Genomic DNA, 17790 nt, shown 5'->3' with positions numbered 1-17790 from the left:
CACAAGCTTTAGCTGATCAATATATATTTAGCTTGCATTCTTGAAATAAAAGAATCAAAGGCTACTTCTAAATTGGAAACTTTCAGCAATGTTGCAACTGAATGGGTAATCTGCCAGTCATGGATTTAGTGGTGAACAGAAATATTTCATCACTATAAATATCCACACTCACCACTTTATATTCTTCCTCTTAATTAGTACTTCACTTCTAGCCAAAGAGTTTTTCGCACAAATTGCAAGTCAAACCCTAATACATTTCCTCCAGTTTATGCAGACAATAGTCACCTAGAGCAGATATGAGTATATCCAGATGGGGAGATTCCACCACCTCTTTGAGCAACCTGATCCAGCATTTGACCACTTCTAATTTAAACTGGTTTTTGTTTAAATAGAATTTCCTATATTCCAGTTTTTCCCCATTTGGGCACCACTGAGTCTTAATCCATCTTTATATCCTGCAGTGATACATAGCTTCTGCCTTCTCTCCAGATCTCTTAGGTTTTTGCCTTGATTAATGATTCCTGCACAGTTAAATTCCCCATGAGCTTACCAGAAACACTGAATAAACAGGAACTTCTGATGCCTAAGCAAGGGGGGGCACACCATTTTCGATGATCACCCATTTTCGAACATTACTTACCTGAACCATAGCCAGGGGAACAGTATTCTTATTATTGCACTTTTGAAGAATTCCAGTAGTTATTTACAACCAGGATGATGATTAATTGATGTCTTAAGTCAATCAACTTGCAATCCTATAAACAATGATCCTGAGGCCCTTTTAACCCTCCTGGGTCACAGGGGGCTCCTCTGAGTGGAGCACTTCCCACAGCTCACCAAACTTAAGAGTTTGCAATACTCAGAGGACCCGTGCCAAAAGCTAATGATGAACTGATAGCACCCCTTACTGCTTAAGGCTCAACCCTCACTCCTTCAGAAATGCAAAGGCATTCAATATGAGTATTTCACTGAACTTAAGGGGAACTTTAGTAGGTATCTTTATCTTTGTACATATGCACATACATCTGTGAGTTAAACACACTGTAGCAAGTACAGTATAAGTATTGCCATTTCATATCTATAATTATGTTATATTGTTGAGTAAATCCTATTGAATCTCTTCATAAATAATAAACTAGTCAATGATTGAGTGTTGCCAAGTCCTTTACAGATAAACCACTGATGAAGTCCAGAACTAAGATTGTACTCAATCATGCTCTATCATTAGTTTGGAAACCTGTGGCATCCTATCTGCAGGAAGAAGGAAGCATCCAAAATTCATGTGCCTGTGGCTGAACAGGATGATAAAAGTCAGAGGGTCTTCAAAATTCCATACTTAGGGTAGAAGTTGGTATGTTAGTCGCTGATCTCCTAGACTCACCAGTGGAGTTTGGATAAAGGGTGAAAAGGAAGAGAGCTAAGGGAGGGGGGAAAGGAAAAGAAGAAAATCCAGCTGATGAGAAGTTCAGGTCCTGGGGCACATGAACCTCATGGAGTCATAGGGATACCTCAATCCCATTCCTGTGCCTGCTCTGTACTGTGTTATGCTTTACGTCCAGAAGACAGAACAAGGATGTTTCTGGAAAAATGCTGCCCTAGCTTTGTATGTCTGCATCTCAATCCATGTCCTACTCTTGCTCACTGAGTAATTACCAACAAAAAGTAAGGGCATCCTCTTTGAACCTCATGACTTAGCAGGTCTCCCTAACTTTTCTGCATTCTCTGTCTCTGTGAATAAATTCAGATTGATTCTAATTTAATTTTCCTTTGTATGCTTCATTTCTCTAGTGAGTAATAGAGTGACTCTTGCCATCAAACTTTTCAAAGTCATGATTTGCAAATTTATATTAAACCTGCTTTTGCTATTACCTTTGAAAGTGATTAATTAAGCAACCTAAACTACTTGTGACATACACATTCCTTCCACCAGGTATGTGTACACAAGGTTAAGACCCTCCCAAGCTTCCTCTTCTCCAGCAAGAACAATTGCAGATCCAGCTCTTCTATCACAGATGCTTCTCCAATCAGGTTTCAGATCTAGAATTCAGGTAGGAAGTCAAACTAGTTGCTTTTGTACAATCTTTATAATTTCTCTTATAGGATCATACAGACACAGTAACTGTAACCTGTGTCATAATCTGTTACAACTATTTTATTAGTTCACCACACTGGCCCACTCTAGACTTAGTAACTTACAAGTATTTGAAAGTAAGAGAGGGTAACAAACCAGAAAGTTATTTGCTTGGAGAGAGGGTATTATGTCACAATAGATAAACCTCCATTTATTTTTATAAAGCAAAGGACTTGTTGCTTTAGTCTTTGCTGGACATTAACATGAAGAGAGTACTTTAATTTCCTATAGCTGTCTTGAAAAGCTTTACTATATTTAGTGTTATAAATACATAACTTGTTGGCTGAATATCACAACTGCACTTAAGACATTTTAATGTACCACACTGTGGGGAGAGTGTTACAGCATTTCTAGTTGACTTGTCTATAGCAAACTGCGTTAACAACTCCTAAATTTACATCATGTTGCACAACTGATACAAACAGCAGAATGCATGCCGTAATGCTCAGAAGTGCCTATTTTGCTGCTTTTAAAAAATAAAATCTGATTCATACACTAAAGAGAATTATTTTAACTGATACAAGGCTTTTTAATATTTTTTTATAATTTTAATAATTTTAAAAATAATTTTTAATTTCTTAAAGACTCCTTTGTAGAAGACAGGTTGTAAAATTATTGTTCCAGTGCATTGAACTACTTTATAATGTGCTTCCTATATAGCAGAAAAGGACTCAAATATTAAAAACCAAGCAAAAAATAATCACAAAATAAAAGTTTATTACTACTTCAAAACATTTCAAAAGCAGCTAAGACAGTACTAAAAAAAGGAAAAATTAACACAGTAACAAGACTAAGGTACAATACTATGCAATAGCAATACATCTTTCATAAGATTTATAAACAGGGTATCACTAGTTTAGAAAACATCTAACACCACATTTGTGGAAATAAATTTAAAGTGTATCCCCATAGTAATATTTTAGAACAGTCACTTAGAAGCAAGGAAGCTGAAACGTAGGCCAATTTGTTGCTAATAGTGTCAATGACATTGTAAATGGTCAATTTGATTATTGACATTTACAAAAGAAATGGTACAAAAAAGCAGCAAGGTCAGACATAATTTGAAATCAGTTAAAGCGCTTTTGAAATAAGATGTATACATTTTCATGCAAAGGACTGTGAAACAGGAAAATAGCAAACAAGAATTCTGCATTAAATTAAAATGGACTAAGCGAGAATATGGGAGAAGCAGTACAAGACAGACATTTGAACAAATATTGGATTCAAGTACAAAACCATTTACCATTTAAGTGCAAGGCTGAAGTCACAAATTAATGTTCTTTAAACTCTATTCCTAGACTAAATAAAGCTCAAAAATAATACTGCCTGCTTTTCACTGTACACACATAGTTCCACAGCATGTTGTAGTAACATTTGGTACAAACTTGTATAAAGTTGATCTTTTAATCTTTCGTTGCTGGTGCAATAGGACCTTTAAAATTGTTTAAGAGTTTGATGTTGATAAGACAGTTAATAGTCCCCAAGGTAAAGCACTCCAGTCAATATAGCTGTCAAACACATTCCCTTACATAAGTGCAACACAATTAATAAGGTATTGAACTACTCTTCTTGTGCGACAATCAGTACAGCAATAAAAACTATTACTTAAAGTCTGTATTTTGATTTTGCTACTTTGCATTTCCTGGAGAGATTGATGCCAAAGAAGTTGTTGTAGAAATAAAATGTGTCCTTTGGTGCAAAGTACTGCTGTGATCACTGTTGGAACAGTGTCCATCTTTCATGACTGTACTGGTTATTGGAATTACTAATTCCTCCACAACTGCACACATTGTGTTTGTAAAAGTCTACTCATCAGCTATTATCCCAAGCACCCCAGGTTTATAAAGATAACTATTCAAGGCTACACTTTTAACGTGTGAATTTAAGTTCAGTATTTAAAACTGACTCACTGAAAGGAGATCAGAGATTTTGTTGTTCTCAATAGAAACCAAAACTATCCTAATATCATAGTGTCATAATATTTATGTATTTACTCACAAATGTCTCAAAAGAAAAGTACTAAGTGAAATCATTCCAATTTAGCCATTAAAAGTAAAAAGTGAGTGAGTGAAATTAACTTCTCATGAACAGTTTTCCAACCTCACCAGGAATATAAGTGATAAACATACATATCAAAAATCCACCTAGAAGTAATTGAAATTACTGGGGCTCATAAGTAAAAGAATCCTTAACTTTTTCAAATACATTTGAAATACATTTGTATCAACTGAAGGACTCAGAAGATGAATCTTCAGTAAAGCTTGCTGTAAAAATGGAAGATGAGTTGCAGTATACTGTGTACAACCAACTCTATTTTAGGCCACCAGTCCTCAAAAATCCCCAATTCTTAGCAATGCAATAGATGTGTTTTCTAGACACTTCTTTTTTAAAAGCAATTATCTCAGCAGTAAAAGAGAAACCATATAGAAAATATCAAAAGTTTTGTCTTATATGCTTTATATAAAAAGCTTTATGAGTTTTAGAAATGCTTAAGGTTCACTTGAATAAGTTTACAAACAATCAGGAAATATCTTGAATATTTATCAATCATGGGGTTCATAATGAGTATCTGCATGTGAACATACAGATATGATACTGTACATTGATATGATACTATAGTTACATGCATTAGTTCAAGAAACCTATATTTTATATCCGTAATCTCACACACCCTGAATCTAAATTTAAGGTAACACACATTTTTTTAAAACTGCCTTTTTTTTCCTGTAAGTTGCTTTTAACAAATTAAAAAGGAACATAGTACTTCATCACCTGAAAAAAAAAATGTATGAACGTATCTTAAATAGTTAAAACAGCTTATAAATAGATTTAAATTTTATAAGCATAAAAATCCAAAACCAGATTCTTACATTAACTTCATAAAGGGATAAAAGTTAAGACAGCATTTGCAACTATTCAAGTGAACCTTGTACCTCTCTTTTTGAGACACTGCAAAAGACTAGTTCACAGATCTGGAAAAGGCATATGCAGGACAAAAGGTAATGTAATCTTCTGTTCTCAGAATCATTGTTCTTTTATTTCTGAGTTTTTAGCCCATTACAAAAGGATCTGTATTTATTTGAAAGAAACACACAGCAAACTAAGGCCAATGTAGGTATGTGTGACAAGTTAAATACACAGTTTGCCAAGAGAACCTCAGAAGGGAAATGAGCATGACAAGTCTGGGTTTATTCCTGTTGGCATACAGTGAATTTTGGTTGCTGCTTTTAAGAAAAGTCATCAACTAGGAAGCTATCATCCCAGAAATTACACTCAAGTTAGAAAACAAAAGTGGGAATCAGAAGTATTCGCAAAGTATCACCCACTAACTCCTAAAGGCATAGAAGTTTGGCAAGCAAGCATTTGCTGAAATATCCACTAATACCCTAAAGAATATCACAACCACCTGAAATGTCAGTGCCCACTGGAGTCACACACCTGGAAGACACAACATTTCAGTAGTTACTCCACAAGACCAGCCAAGTATTTGGAAAACACAAAGAACTGCTTCCATTCAGACCAAAACAAGATCAAGATTTGTCATATCCTTTTCCTGTAATGCAACAAGGAAGCAGCTATCCACACATGCAAGTAGTTAGGAAGGCCGTTCAAATGATTCCATATAGAGGCTCCATTCTGTATACTCTGGAAAAACTTGGGCTTACCAAAATGCTTGCTTTGGAAACTACAAATAGTTTACTGTGTAGGCATCTCTTGATCTTTGCTCAAGAAATCCATTAGGAAGTGCTGTGGCAGACACTGCACTGCATTCTATTGACTCAGCTGTTTCAAGTGATTCTCATGAAAGACAAGTGCTGCTCATGTTGCATTGATCTAATGAGCTACACCTTCTTGTACATTTTGAGACCTAGAAATGAAGAATTTTACATTCTCTTAAGCCTGTGGGAAGGGAACAAGAAACAATGAGGGAATTTTTCTTGTTCTGCTTTTCTTCACAGTAGAGAACACAAAGTTATTTAAAAAAATTATCTTGAGTCATGTCCAGTGACAAGGAAGTCTATAGCAATTTAAGGGACCTTGACAGGGCCAGGAATTCTCACTGCATTTTTCTTCCATGACTACCACCTCAAATATACAAACTATTCCCTTTGATAGCACAACTGTATTTATTCATCATGTATCCTTTCTGAAGGGAGAAGTCTGGCTACTTACTTTCATATTACATAGAAGTTCAATTTCTAGTGGTTAAATTTAAAAAATAAACAAATCAAAACTTAAGGAAAGGGGATGAACCCAAGAGGAAATCCAACCCAGAATTTTAAGCATGTGTGTCCTCTGCCAGATAAGGTGCAGTTACACCTTAATGTTTTACACAAAATAGCCTTATTATAAATAGATAAATTATCACTATTTGATTTTTAAGCTGGCTTTCCTTTTTTCTTGGGTGGACCTTTGTAGCCTTTAGCCTTTCTTCGCAAGTTTCTTCGATCTACAACAGGTACCTCAACTTCTGCTTCCTCAGAGCTGCTGTCAGCAGCCCGCTCTGCCACTGTCTGCGTGTAGTGATCTGGCTGCTCTGTAGACTCTTCTGAGGGCTCTTCCAACTGGTTCTTCTGTGCTTCCTGTCCAGAAGGCTGCTGAAAAGAAACACCCTCAAGTTCAACCATTACCAAGGAGCTCTGACTCAAGGCAGATGGGGCCTCCTGCGAGGGGTGCCCTGCTTCCTCATTTTGATCTTCTAAAGAGGAAGGTAGGTTTTCAGAAACAGATTCTTCTGCTGCTTCAGTTACCACAGAATTGGGCAGGCCATTGTCAGATGGCTCTTCCTTTGATGCCAAAGCAGCTGCATTTTCAGTGCTGGCCTTTTCGGACTCTTGGTGTTCTTCAGTGCTCTCCTTCTCTACTGATGTAACTTCTTCAGTCAGCATTTCTGAATCATTTTCATTTAAAACCTATGGGTGGAAGAAAACAATCGAAAGCAACAATTAGTTGAAGGTAAAAGACACTGAACAACTACTGCCTCTAGCTATTTTAACATCAGAGGATAGTTTGGCATTCAGCATGTACACGTAACTTGACAAAACAGTCCTCCTTTTTGCACAAGACACTTTTGTGACCTGCATTTCATATCCAGAGTTCCTCTCTGATTTTTAAATTGTTCAAAAGAATTGAATAATTTGAGGTACAGAAAAGGCATTCTGACATTAATCCTAAGGGAGAAAAAATAATTTAGACAAATACAATTAGTGTTTTGCTAGCATATAATAATCTGCTTTTGCACTATAAACAAGAAAACAGTAAAACCTGTGTTCTGAAAACAAAGACATTTTAGCAATAGTTAATTATTTGTACATTGCATCAGGCAAAAATTGCTAGACAGAACAAGTATGTGGCTTTTTCCTGTTACTGAACCAGTATTTTAGTGAGAAACAGCAGTTTCATAACTGTCAAGGCAAACTGCTGCAAACATATCTTTCTTTTGGGTATCACATGCATATAGGTCCCACTTCTGCACATTGAAACAAATGTTAGTGTATTCTCCTTATGGATTTACATAATCTGGCGTAATAATTTCTTGTCCCAATAATTTCATAAAATGTTAGGGGTTATTTTCTGTTACTTAACAAAAGAAAAAGCTCTGTGTAAGATAAATAGACTTTGAAGTAAAAATTACTTAACATTTTGTTTCAATTCTCTCACCTTCTCTGATTCAGTGTCTTCTGGGGGTTTTGCTGGAGCATCAAGGGTTAATGGAACAAACGGTGTTACAAGTTCTTTTCCTTGATTCTCAGACAGCAATTTTGATTCGACACTTGGAACCTCATTTACCATCTCCCCTTCAGCCATGAGTGAGATCTTAGCAGTTTCTTCTGCTACCTCACCATTAAAAGGTTCTGATGCCATTTCCTAAAAAAAAAAAAAACAAAACCCACATATTTGTAAGTCAAAATTATGCCTAGCTATTGTTCCCCAGCAGATTAGCTAATTTAGCCAGAGTATTAGTTTGTTATTGTCACCTAGACTAAATATATGACCACAGCTTACAGTTAGGAGCCAAGACAAGGAGTTTTTAATGCTTCTCTCATGCCTCGTGCAATCATTCTTTTAACCCAACATTTTCATCCATCAGTAAGAACATAAAACCCTGAGGGCATTGTTAGGCACAAAGAATATTCAGAAATTTAAATTGTAGTTGTTACTAAGGTGAAGCTAAAAGCTGGATTTAAAGTTGATGTTTAAATCCAACAGGCAAGTTTCAAGTAGAGAAGTAAAAAGAACCAACAGAAGTCACTGAAGCAGACCATAGTGATGTCTCCAAAAAACTCTTTTTTAAAATTAGAGATACTGGATCAGATCTTGACCTTATCCCAGTTCTCTGGAATTTCTTATTAGGAGAAATCAATGAAGAAAACAAGCTAGAAATTCATCTTACTGAAGATCCTATAAACTCTACTGTTCAAAATATGTACATTTAAATATTTCCTGAAACTAATTCTGTACTAGTCTTAACTTCTCAGATACACTTCTTAATGAAGCACTGGTGCAAAAAATCAAAGAGGTGAAAATCACATGGAGCAAGGAAACAAGGACCATATTTAACACAAACTGCAGCTGTATTCCAAAATTATCTGCTACTGTTATCCCATCCAGCTCACCTCCATCTCACTTTGTTTCTCAGAGGGTGATACGTGCATTTCTGCTTCTAATACGGACTGATCATCATTTTCAACAATTATTTCCTCATCCTTCTCAACAGTATCCACCTTAGGCACTTCTACTAAGTCTTCAGAGCTTTCAGATGTGTGGGCAAGAAGTTCCGGCCTGTAGCAGGTATTGAGATATATCTTTTAGATTAATGCATAATTTTGGTGATCTCAGCAGGGAAATTCTTTCATGACCAATTATGTAGTGCATGTTTACCACAGGAAATACAAATCAAGAAAACTGAATGCATCTAAAAATGGCTAACTCTTCATTAGGAAAAAAAACCCAACAACTAGGAAAACTACTTTGGCAATTATAAAATTATATCTGTCTCACTGCCATTTTATGGGAAAGAAATCTGAAATTTTTCCAAGTTTGTTATTTTAGATTTAGAAAGTAGTGATGCATGACATATTTGAAAGCTACAAAGGGTTAAGAAAAGCAGCAACTTTTTTTTCCCTCCATCTCCACTGTAAAAAACATTTTCAAATAATGGAATTATGAAAACAGCTGTATTCGTATAATCACTGAAAATACAGGTATCACAAAGACCATGACTGGAAAATAACTCAAGGCAATAAACACATCAAGAGTGAATAAGCTGCCATCAGCTAGAGGTTACATTAGCAAATATCTAAAGGTGAAGTGCTGATGCACTGCCACTACTTCAGGGTAGTAACAGTAAATCAAATATTCAGTTCTCATTTTTGAGATGATAAAGTTTAGATGAACTGAAACTATTACATATGAGCAAAGAAAAATGTGCATGCAATAGATTCACAGGAGTCTACTTTGTGATCTCATAGTAAAGGCAGTACTGGAGGGTTTTATCCTATATGCCAGTCTTGAGATGAAAGCAGGACTCAATAGGAAAGTGCACAGCAGAAGACCCTGTTTTATTTGTTGTGTGCATGAACGGAACATACCAAGCTTATATGCTGTTCTGATGCCTCCATTTCAGCACTCCTCTTAGCTCTGCTTAAAAACACCATGTAACGCATCTTGTGAAACAGCAACACCTCATTGCCTTAATTTTGCAAGGCCCAAAATTTGACATTCAAATTAGGTTAGTTTAGTAACCAATCATATCAGGTTAGTCCTCTCACATACAAACTAGCCAATTATTAGAAGTAACAGCACTTCTTAAGCTGTGGCAGCATTAAGTGTACCACTTGACCTGTTGAACCAGCTTAGAGCAGTGCACTGACAGTGCAGCACAGCAATACATATCTGTAATTCCACAGAGCAATTTAAACACAAAAAATAGCCACTAGCTAGTGTAAGGTCTCAACTGCACAAAGAGAATCCCAACTAATTCTGTTTAAAGAAGCCTCATGTCGCAAGTTTGAGTGACTTCCTAGAAAATAATCAGGTTATCTTCAGTTTGTTGAAAGAGGCTTTAGGGGTTGAAGTGGGTTTCTTTGGAAGAGAATGAGAGGGAGACATACACATGGAGCAGGGTGGGGTGGGCATAGTGTGTCTGTGAGGAAGGAAGGGGCTATTTATTGACTAAAAATAGAAATTCTGAATGGAAAGCAGTACAAATTATTACTCCAAGCCCTGTCCTGTAAGAACTGTTATGGCACAAAAGTCACACTACTCTTCACATCCATATCTATGATGTTACACAGGTTAACATTAAACTGGAAATGGTTTTGGGTTCTTTTCAGGATGTTAGATCAGATATGATGGTTTGAAATATTGTCTGAGCAAAGGGCTTTCCTTTGAAGACATGGCTCCCTATAACACTTATTAGCTGACAAGCAGTGACCAGCTCCCCAGCTGAACAGTCAGACCATATTTTATTGCAATACATCAACTGTAACAAGAAGTGGGGAAGGGATACCTCCTCAAAGACCACACAGAGTGTTATGGATGTAAGTCCAGATATATTATCTCAAGAAACTGTGCTGTGAATACAAATATTTTTACCATTGTACAGATTCAGTTACAACAGGACACACTCAACCTTCGCTATTTTCCTATTATTTCTATTATCTACTGAGCTTTCACAGGTACAACATTGTGGTGCAATCACTCTTCAAATGATGTCTCATTGTTCTCTCTTCCTATCTTGCATTAGACTTTACTTTTAGTAATTTTAAAATTAAGCAAGTGAAGTGGGGAGAAAGGAGAAGAAATACCAGTTGCACACCCTGAGACACTAATGTAGTTTATGGCTGCCTAAGCAACAAAATAAGAAATCAGTAAAAATGGGCTCCTGGTACCTGCTTTTGGACATTTGAAGAGCATTTTCCTCATCTTGTTGGGAAGTTTCAAGTCCAGGTTCCTGTCTATTTTTATTTAGCCTCTGACGTTTTAAATGACTGCTTCGTGTCCAGATGGAAACAGGAGTTGCATTAGGATCTTAGGAGAATAACACAAAAAAAAATTCCAGTGAACAAATTTAGACTAAGATCTGCATATGACTTCCCCATCCAAAATAGTTCATGAAAGAAACTGAGTGCCACTAAAAAGCATTTCATTGTGTTACTTTCTTTTGTACTTTCTTTCTGAATAGGGTCTTTACCAAGACTCATAACAATTTTATCTGAATTCCTCTAAAAGATATAAGAGTTGAATCTCAGCACCTTACAGGAAAGCATGTTTTCATATCCATTTTACAGATGAATGAAGCAAAATGGAAAGCTATAAAACAGCCTGCAAAACTATCTATCTAGAGTATCCACCTAGATAATATACTAGATAATCAAGGTTATTTTTACCTTCAGATGTGCTTGCATCTGTTGATTCTTTACCTTTTTGAGAGTCAGCCTGTGGAGCAAAAGCAAAGCTAGTGTTATTCTAAAATTTTCTGAATTTACTAAAATAGCTTCATCATCCTACCTATGGTTGCACCTTTCTAAAGCACTATTTCATAGTAATGATCCTATAAAACAGCAGTTAAAATAATTCTTAATTTATAACTAAGTCTTCTGTCTCATCTCAACAAATTTAACATTTTTTAAAAGTTGTCTTTATGTAATGGATTACTAGTTTTTCTTTGTTTTACTTCTGGCTTCAATATAGAGATAAGATTTCAAGCTGACCTGTCACTATTAACTAATACTATCAAGATTTTTTCCTAACAGTTCTGCTTATAGTAAGTGTCCACACAAGTCAATTATAGGACTCTCTTTCTGTTTTTCTCCCTTCTGTATAAATCCAAGGGACTACACTGCAGATGTTGGCAAAATTTATTTGTAAAGTCTTATTTTTATACTTGTATACTATTCTATAGCTTTATTTTTGTCATGACAGCCAACAGAATAGGGCAACTCATGTAAAAAATAAAAAAAGCCAGAACTTGGTGATTCATCAGTAAGGCAGCTTACATGCACAGTCAGCACAAGAGGCTGCTTAGCTTCCTCTCCCTAGAGCTTTTTTTGTCCCCTGTTTCTCCACACCATCCCAATACCTTAATTTTTTTTGCAAATTAGCTGAGGATTCGGCACTTGACACAGTGAGTACAAGCTGTACACATTAAAATAAAATTATGTACATTGTTTGTTCTTAGCTGCTAGTAATAATCTGAAACAGCAATTGCCAGCATCCTGGTCCACCTTTTCAGTCTCACTTCCAGTATTGTGGAAGAAGACTGGCAAAAAGTGGTCATATCTACATTCTGCTACTTGAAGTAGTGTCCTAGATTGCAAGGCAATGTGTATTCTATTTACCACCTGTTAGAGGTGTGGCAGTTATCTTCTGTTAACTGGGCAGTTTTCTTTATCTCTTCCATAATCAATCCTCCCTCCAGGGAAACATCTGCTATGAATGGGATATTGAGTGTCACTGCATGACTGATAAAAATTACAGCATCCCACTGTGAGATGCTCCAGCCAGAGGGAGGAGCCAAGCATCCTAACTGGATATAATCTGAGATTTTGGGCCACCAGAACAGCCTTTTCCCACTGGATTCCCAGAGGAACAGCTGCCTTTTCCACTGGATCTTCAGAGGAAGACTACCACTTCTACAGGATCACTGCTCCAACAGAGCCACACCTGACACTCCAGGAGGACTGCAGCCACCATTTAATGGGACTGCTACCAACACCCTGACCAGACTGTGTTCTGACTCTGTTGGTGTTGTTTTGTATTACTGCATTGTTTATTTATTTTTTTTTCCCTAATAAAGAACTGTTATTCCTGCTCCTATATCTTCGCCTGAGAGCCCCACTTAATTTCAAATTTGTAACAATTTGAAGGGAGGGGGTTTACACTTTCCAGTTCAGGGGAGGCTCCTGGCTTCCTTAGCAGACGCCTGTATTTTCAAACCAAGACAAGTAGTTTCAAGTGAGTACTAAGTACATAAGAATTTGCAAACTTACAACAAATTATTCTAGAATCAAAATGCACAAAATGGGGAGTGCTAACAGAAAGGTAAAAATTAAAGTTGGGAAATGTTTTTTCATGGTTTGGGGGCAGGTAGGATATTTTACTTTCTTAGGTGGTGCAACAATTTTCAAACCATTGCAGAACTGCTTATAGATACTGCAGAAGCCAATTTTAGAGCTGCCAGCAGTTTTACCAAGTTATGAGGATTTGGAGCACTTTGGTATCTACTGTCTTTTCCTCTACAAAAGGGAAAGAGACAGGGCTTCTTAACTCACAGCAACAAAAATCAAAACAATTGCTATCACTCTCCTGTTTTCTACGGGTATATCCATATAGCTCCATAACCAAAATGTGTAAGTTTTTAGATCATTTTGCTGATGTGATCATTTTTGGAATCTACCTAAAACTCAGAGATGAGGCTAGAGACACTGCTGCAAATGAAAGACAACTAAGAGTTATTGCTTCCAGTCACTGAGAGATTTAAAAAATCACTATTTTTCTGTCAATTTTGCTTTGGGAAATAATTTTTCTCAACTGGGAAAACTTTACTTAAAGTTTAAATATTAACATCTGAGAGTATTGATTTAGCCATTATTTCCCATTTTTAATTAAAGCACTGACTTCTATGAAAGCATGGTCATGTCAATAACACAGACATTCCTTAAAGCATGCGAATCTATGCTCATGGTATTTGGAGCTATGAATGATTGTCAAGCACATTCTGTGTGGCTTCAGAACACAAATGAAATAAAAGAAGAGATTCATAATATTTAATGACCCAAATATATTCATAACCACATGTCCATGAGCAGCTGCAATCTGGCTGCTGTATCAAATACATGCAAAGAAAGCTGCGGTCTTTTTGTACAGACAATGTCTATCTCTCCACGCAAACTTAACATCAGCCATTGTACTGAACTGTTACATGGATATTTACCTCTAAAAACTCTCTAAACAGTTTAATCTCAGAGACAGTTGAAATACTCTCCTTTATGCAATCTGGTGGTAAAAGACCCAAATTGCAGACCCTGATATCTGCAGCACACACTCTCTACATGCATAGGGAAACCCCACCTGTCCACAAAGAAAAAAAAAACAACAAAAAAGCCAAAACCAAGAGCCAAAGCAAAATCAAACACAGCAAAAAACAAACAAAACAAAACCAAAACAAAAAACCACCAACCCATCTCCAACATTAGCATTACATCAATGGGAAGCATTACATCCATACAGAAAGTAACAAGTAAGCAAAAATAATTTCTCATAACTGTTTTTCCAGTAACAATACATTCAAAAAAAAAAAAAAAGAAGTAATAAACTGTGTACCTACACTTAGTTGTGTTTCTGCCTCAGTCCTTGGTCCACCTCCTTCAGATACTGCAGACTGACAAAAACTGTCCTCTGCTTCCAAACTCTTATTCTCCTTCTTTGAGGTCTCTCCTGTGAAGATTTAAAGGAGTAAACAGAGCAAGAGAAAATGAGTACCTTTATATAACAACCATTTGTCCTGCTTGCAGCTGGGATAGAGTTACTTTTCTTTCTTATAGCTCATACAATGCTCTGTCTTGAATTTAGTGTGAGATAACACATTGATGTTTTAGTTGTGCTAAATAGGGGGTGACCCTTATTCAAGGACTTTTCACTTTGTTATGCTGAGTGAGCAGGTGCAAAAGAAGCTGGGGACAAGACACAGCCAGGACCAAAGAAATATTCCATACCACATTGTTAATCCCAGTAAATAAACTGGGAGGGGCTAGTCACTGCAACTGCATTGTGTATCAGTTCTCTCTCTTGCGTGTCCTTTTTCTGGTTTTGTTGTCTCCCTTCTCATTATGGTTATTGTCACATTATGCTTCTGTTAAATTTTATTTCAGTTATTAAAATGTTCTTGCCTCAATCCAGAGGTTTTGCATTTTTTTCAGATTCTCCTCCCCACCCCACTAAGGGGGGAACAAGCAGATGTGTTGCAGTTAGTTGCTTGTCAAGTGTGAAGGAAAGACCTTCAAGGAAGACATTCCATGTCACCCAGGCAAGTGGACCACCATGGAGAGGGAGGTGTCTAGGACCTGAGGGAGGTAGCTGTGATAGAGATGATTTATTACGAGCCAAAGAAGGTGCAGTCACCTACTGATCTTGACAAAGCCCAATGCACATAACCCACGTGGTAGATATTTGTATATGTAGCACACCATCATCTGAACTCATTGGCATAAATGACCTAGAGAGATAAAGAAGCACCCACAGTGGTTTAAGTGGTTTGCTAACTCTGGGAATACAAAGAAAATCTCTCTCCCTACCTATGGACTTGCCTCTCAGTTGTGAAAAAATCTGTTCAAAAAGTATGAAAAACAGCTCCAGGAGTTAGAGCAACAAAAAGAAGTTCTACTCCCCACCTGTACAGACAAGTATCTCAGCTATTAAGAGATTCTTTTGCTCAAAAAAGAGGGTAAAGGCTACACACCATGGTTTTTAAAATCCTGTGGGACCACAGAAAGGATATGAAAAAATTATATGGAAATCCACCTCCACCCTAGAGGCATGAACTGCAAGGAAAAACAATCACAAATGTGGATTCTTCCAGGAAAATTGGTGCTCCAGTCTCCAGCAGGCAATTCCCCAGACAGAATGGAATGGCTAATCTTACTCCTGATTCTATGGTAAAGAATTCTAATCCTTTTTCACAAGAAGTGGGTGGAGAATGCTATATCTTGTACTAAGAGGGCCCTGCCTCCCACCAATGGGAGACGACAATCAGTTAAGTTCACTGGAATGTGAGGATCCAGTAGCCTAGAATGTCAAACCCACAAGAGTATAAGGGTCTAATAGACATTAGTGCACAGTGTCCCATAATGCCATCATGCTATAGAAGGCAATAACCCATTTGTAGCTCTGGAGTGACAGGGAGGTCCCAACAGTGGACTGTAAGGGAGGCTGAGACTCGCCTGAGTGGGAATGAGTGGCAAAAGCATGTCACCATGACTGCCCAGAGACTCTGTGCGTCTTTGTCACAGACCATTTCAGAAGAGAATATTTCAGGGACCCAAAAGGCTTTCATTGGGCTTTCATTACAGATGCCTTGGAGACAGGGGAAATTAAGCATCAGTCTGCCTGGCATTTTCTCTCAGAGCATCCTTCTGTTGTGGGGCTGTTGAAGAAAAACAGGTGCCAGTCACTAACACAATGGTGAACCACCAGAAATACTGCACCAACTAGACCGTCCAGGAATCTTGAAAGTGATCAAGGACTGGCCTGAAAAGATTTTGGAATATCACTAGAAGAAGTGACCCATACTCAAGAGAACTCACTGTGTAATAAATTACCAGAAAAAGAGAAGAAATATGCCTTATTTACTTATTGTTCTGATACATTGTAGGAAAGAGAGATTGAGTGTCCTACAACAAGCTGCTGAAGGAGAAGGTGAATCAAGTGAATTTGCAGAGGTGAAGGCCATCCAGCTGGCTTTAGACACTGCTGAATGAGCAAAACTACCAATATTTTAGTTCTACACTGACTTGTGTAGTGACAAATACTCTGTGGGGTGGTTGCAATGATAGAAGCAGAGTAACTGGCAGCAAAAATGTAAGGCCATCTGAGCTGCCATATTGCAGTATCTTGCATATGCCATATGTTGTAGGTTAAGAAGAAAGTGAGTTTTTTGGCAGGTTGTGGTCAAACCAATCAGTGCTTGGATTTGAATATTGGCACCTGGTTTGGCCACTGAAGGTATGGACCGCCTCTGAGGGGGCTAAAATCTGAGAACTCCTGGGAACTCTCTCCCTTGGTCCAGGTCAGTGAAGGAGGTCAGAGCTCCCCTGCCCAGCCGGGGCTGGCTGGGAGAGGGAAGCCATGCGGCCGGGTGAGGTAGGCCGGAGCCTCGGGCAGAGGAGAGGGGTGAAGGCCTTGCAAGATGGAAGGGTGGAGGAGTCCTGAGAAGCATTGGGCCCCCCAAGAATGAGATAGAGAGAGCCAGTGCCTGTGCTGCCTTGGAATGTGATATCATGGACTGGCAGCACAGCCGGCCAGAAGGAGAGGTGGGGGATGCAGCACAGAGAACCAGCCTCTGTGGGAGTTCCAGGCAGACAGAGGTGAAAATTTTAACCCTTTTCTTGAACAGTGGAAACCTTACAAATACTGATCCTCCTGAATCTGAATGAGGAGAGAGAGAAAGATGAAGCAGGAGGAAATGGGCAAGTGTGAGGAAAGTTGGTGCAAGTGAGAGATGTCCAGAGAGGTGGGAAGAATCCTAGCTGGGAAGAGATGATGGAGTGGCCTTGGGCTGGACTCTTTCTTGTATAGCCATGGACAGACCCATGTATTTCCTGTGAGCCAGAGACTGCATTTAGGGGGAGGCAATGCCTTGAAGCCAAGAGAGTGGAGTGAAGCAGTGGCGTGAACAGAGACAACTGAGGAGGGTGTGGGATGCCCTCTGTCTTCAGAGAAGAGGAAGATCTCTGTTCACGAGGCCCCTCGGCCCCAGTGGGTGAAATCTGGGGGGGACTGGTGTCCCGAAGCTGAGAGACTGCTGCTTTTGTTAGAACTGGGCAGGGCATCCTTAAATGGGGAACCCTAAAGGCAGCCCCTGGTCCATGTGCAGTGATGAGAGCACTGGACATGGAGGGAAGAAGTCACAAGGGCCGATGTTCTCTGGGCGGTGCCAC

General features: G+C 38.1%; 1 protein-coding gene across 2 annotated transcripts in view; it reads right to left on the bottom strand.

Moving 5' to 3' along the window:
- Positions 1–2828: 2828 nt before the first annotated feature.
- The window catches only part of FAM169A (family with sequence similarity 169 member A), a 39743-nt gene continuing 24781 nt past the window's right edge, over positions 2829–17790 (bottom strand). For both annotated transcript variants that reach the window (XM_064402825.1, XM_064402826.1), the window contains exons 8-13: positions 14463–14572; positions 11524–11572; positions 11026–11164; positions 8749–8914; positions 7793–7999; positions 2829–7044 (exon numbers count right to left, since the gene is read on the bottom strand). In XM_064402825.1, the coding sequence (XP_064258895.1) occupies positions 6511–7044; positions 7793–7999; positions 8749–8914; positions 11026–11164; positions 11524–11572; positions 14463–14572 (1205 nt within the window). In that variant the 3' untranslated portion in view covers positions 2829–6510. The remainder of the gene's footprint in view (positions 7045–7792; positions 8000–8748; positions 8915–11025; positions 11165–11523; positions 11573–14462; positions 14573–17790) is intronic.

This window comes from Passer domesticus, chromosome Z, assembly GCF_036417665.1.
Source record: "Passer domesticus isolate bPasDom1 chromosome Z, bPasDom1.hap1, whole genome shotgun sequence".
Classification (NCBI taxonomy): Eukaryota; Metazoa; Chordata; class Aves; order Passeriformes; family Passeridae; genus Passer; species Passer domesticus.
This window is presented reverse-complemented; position numbering and strand designations above follow the sequence as displayed.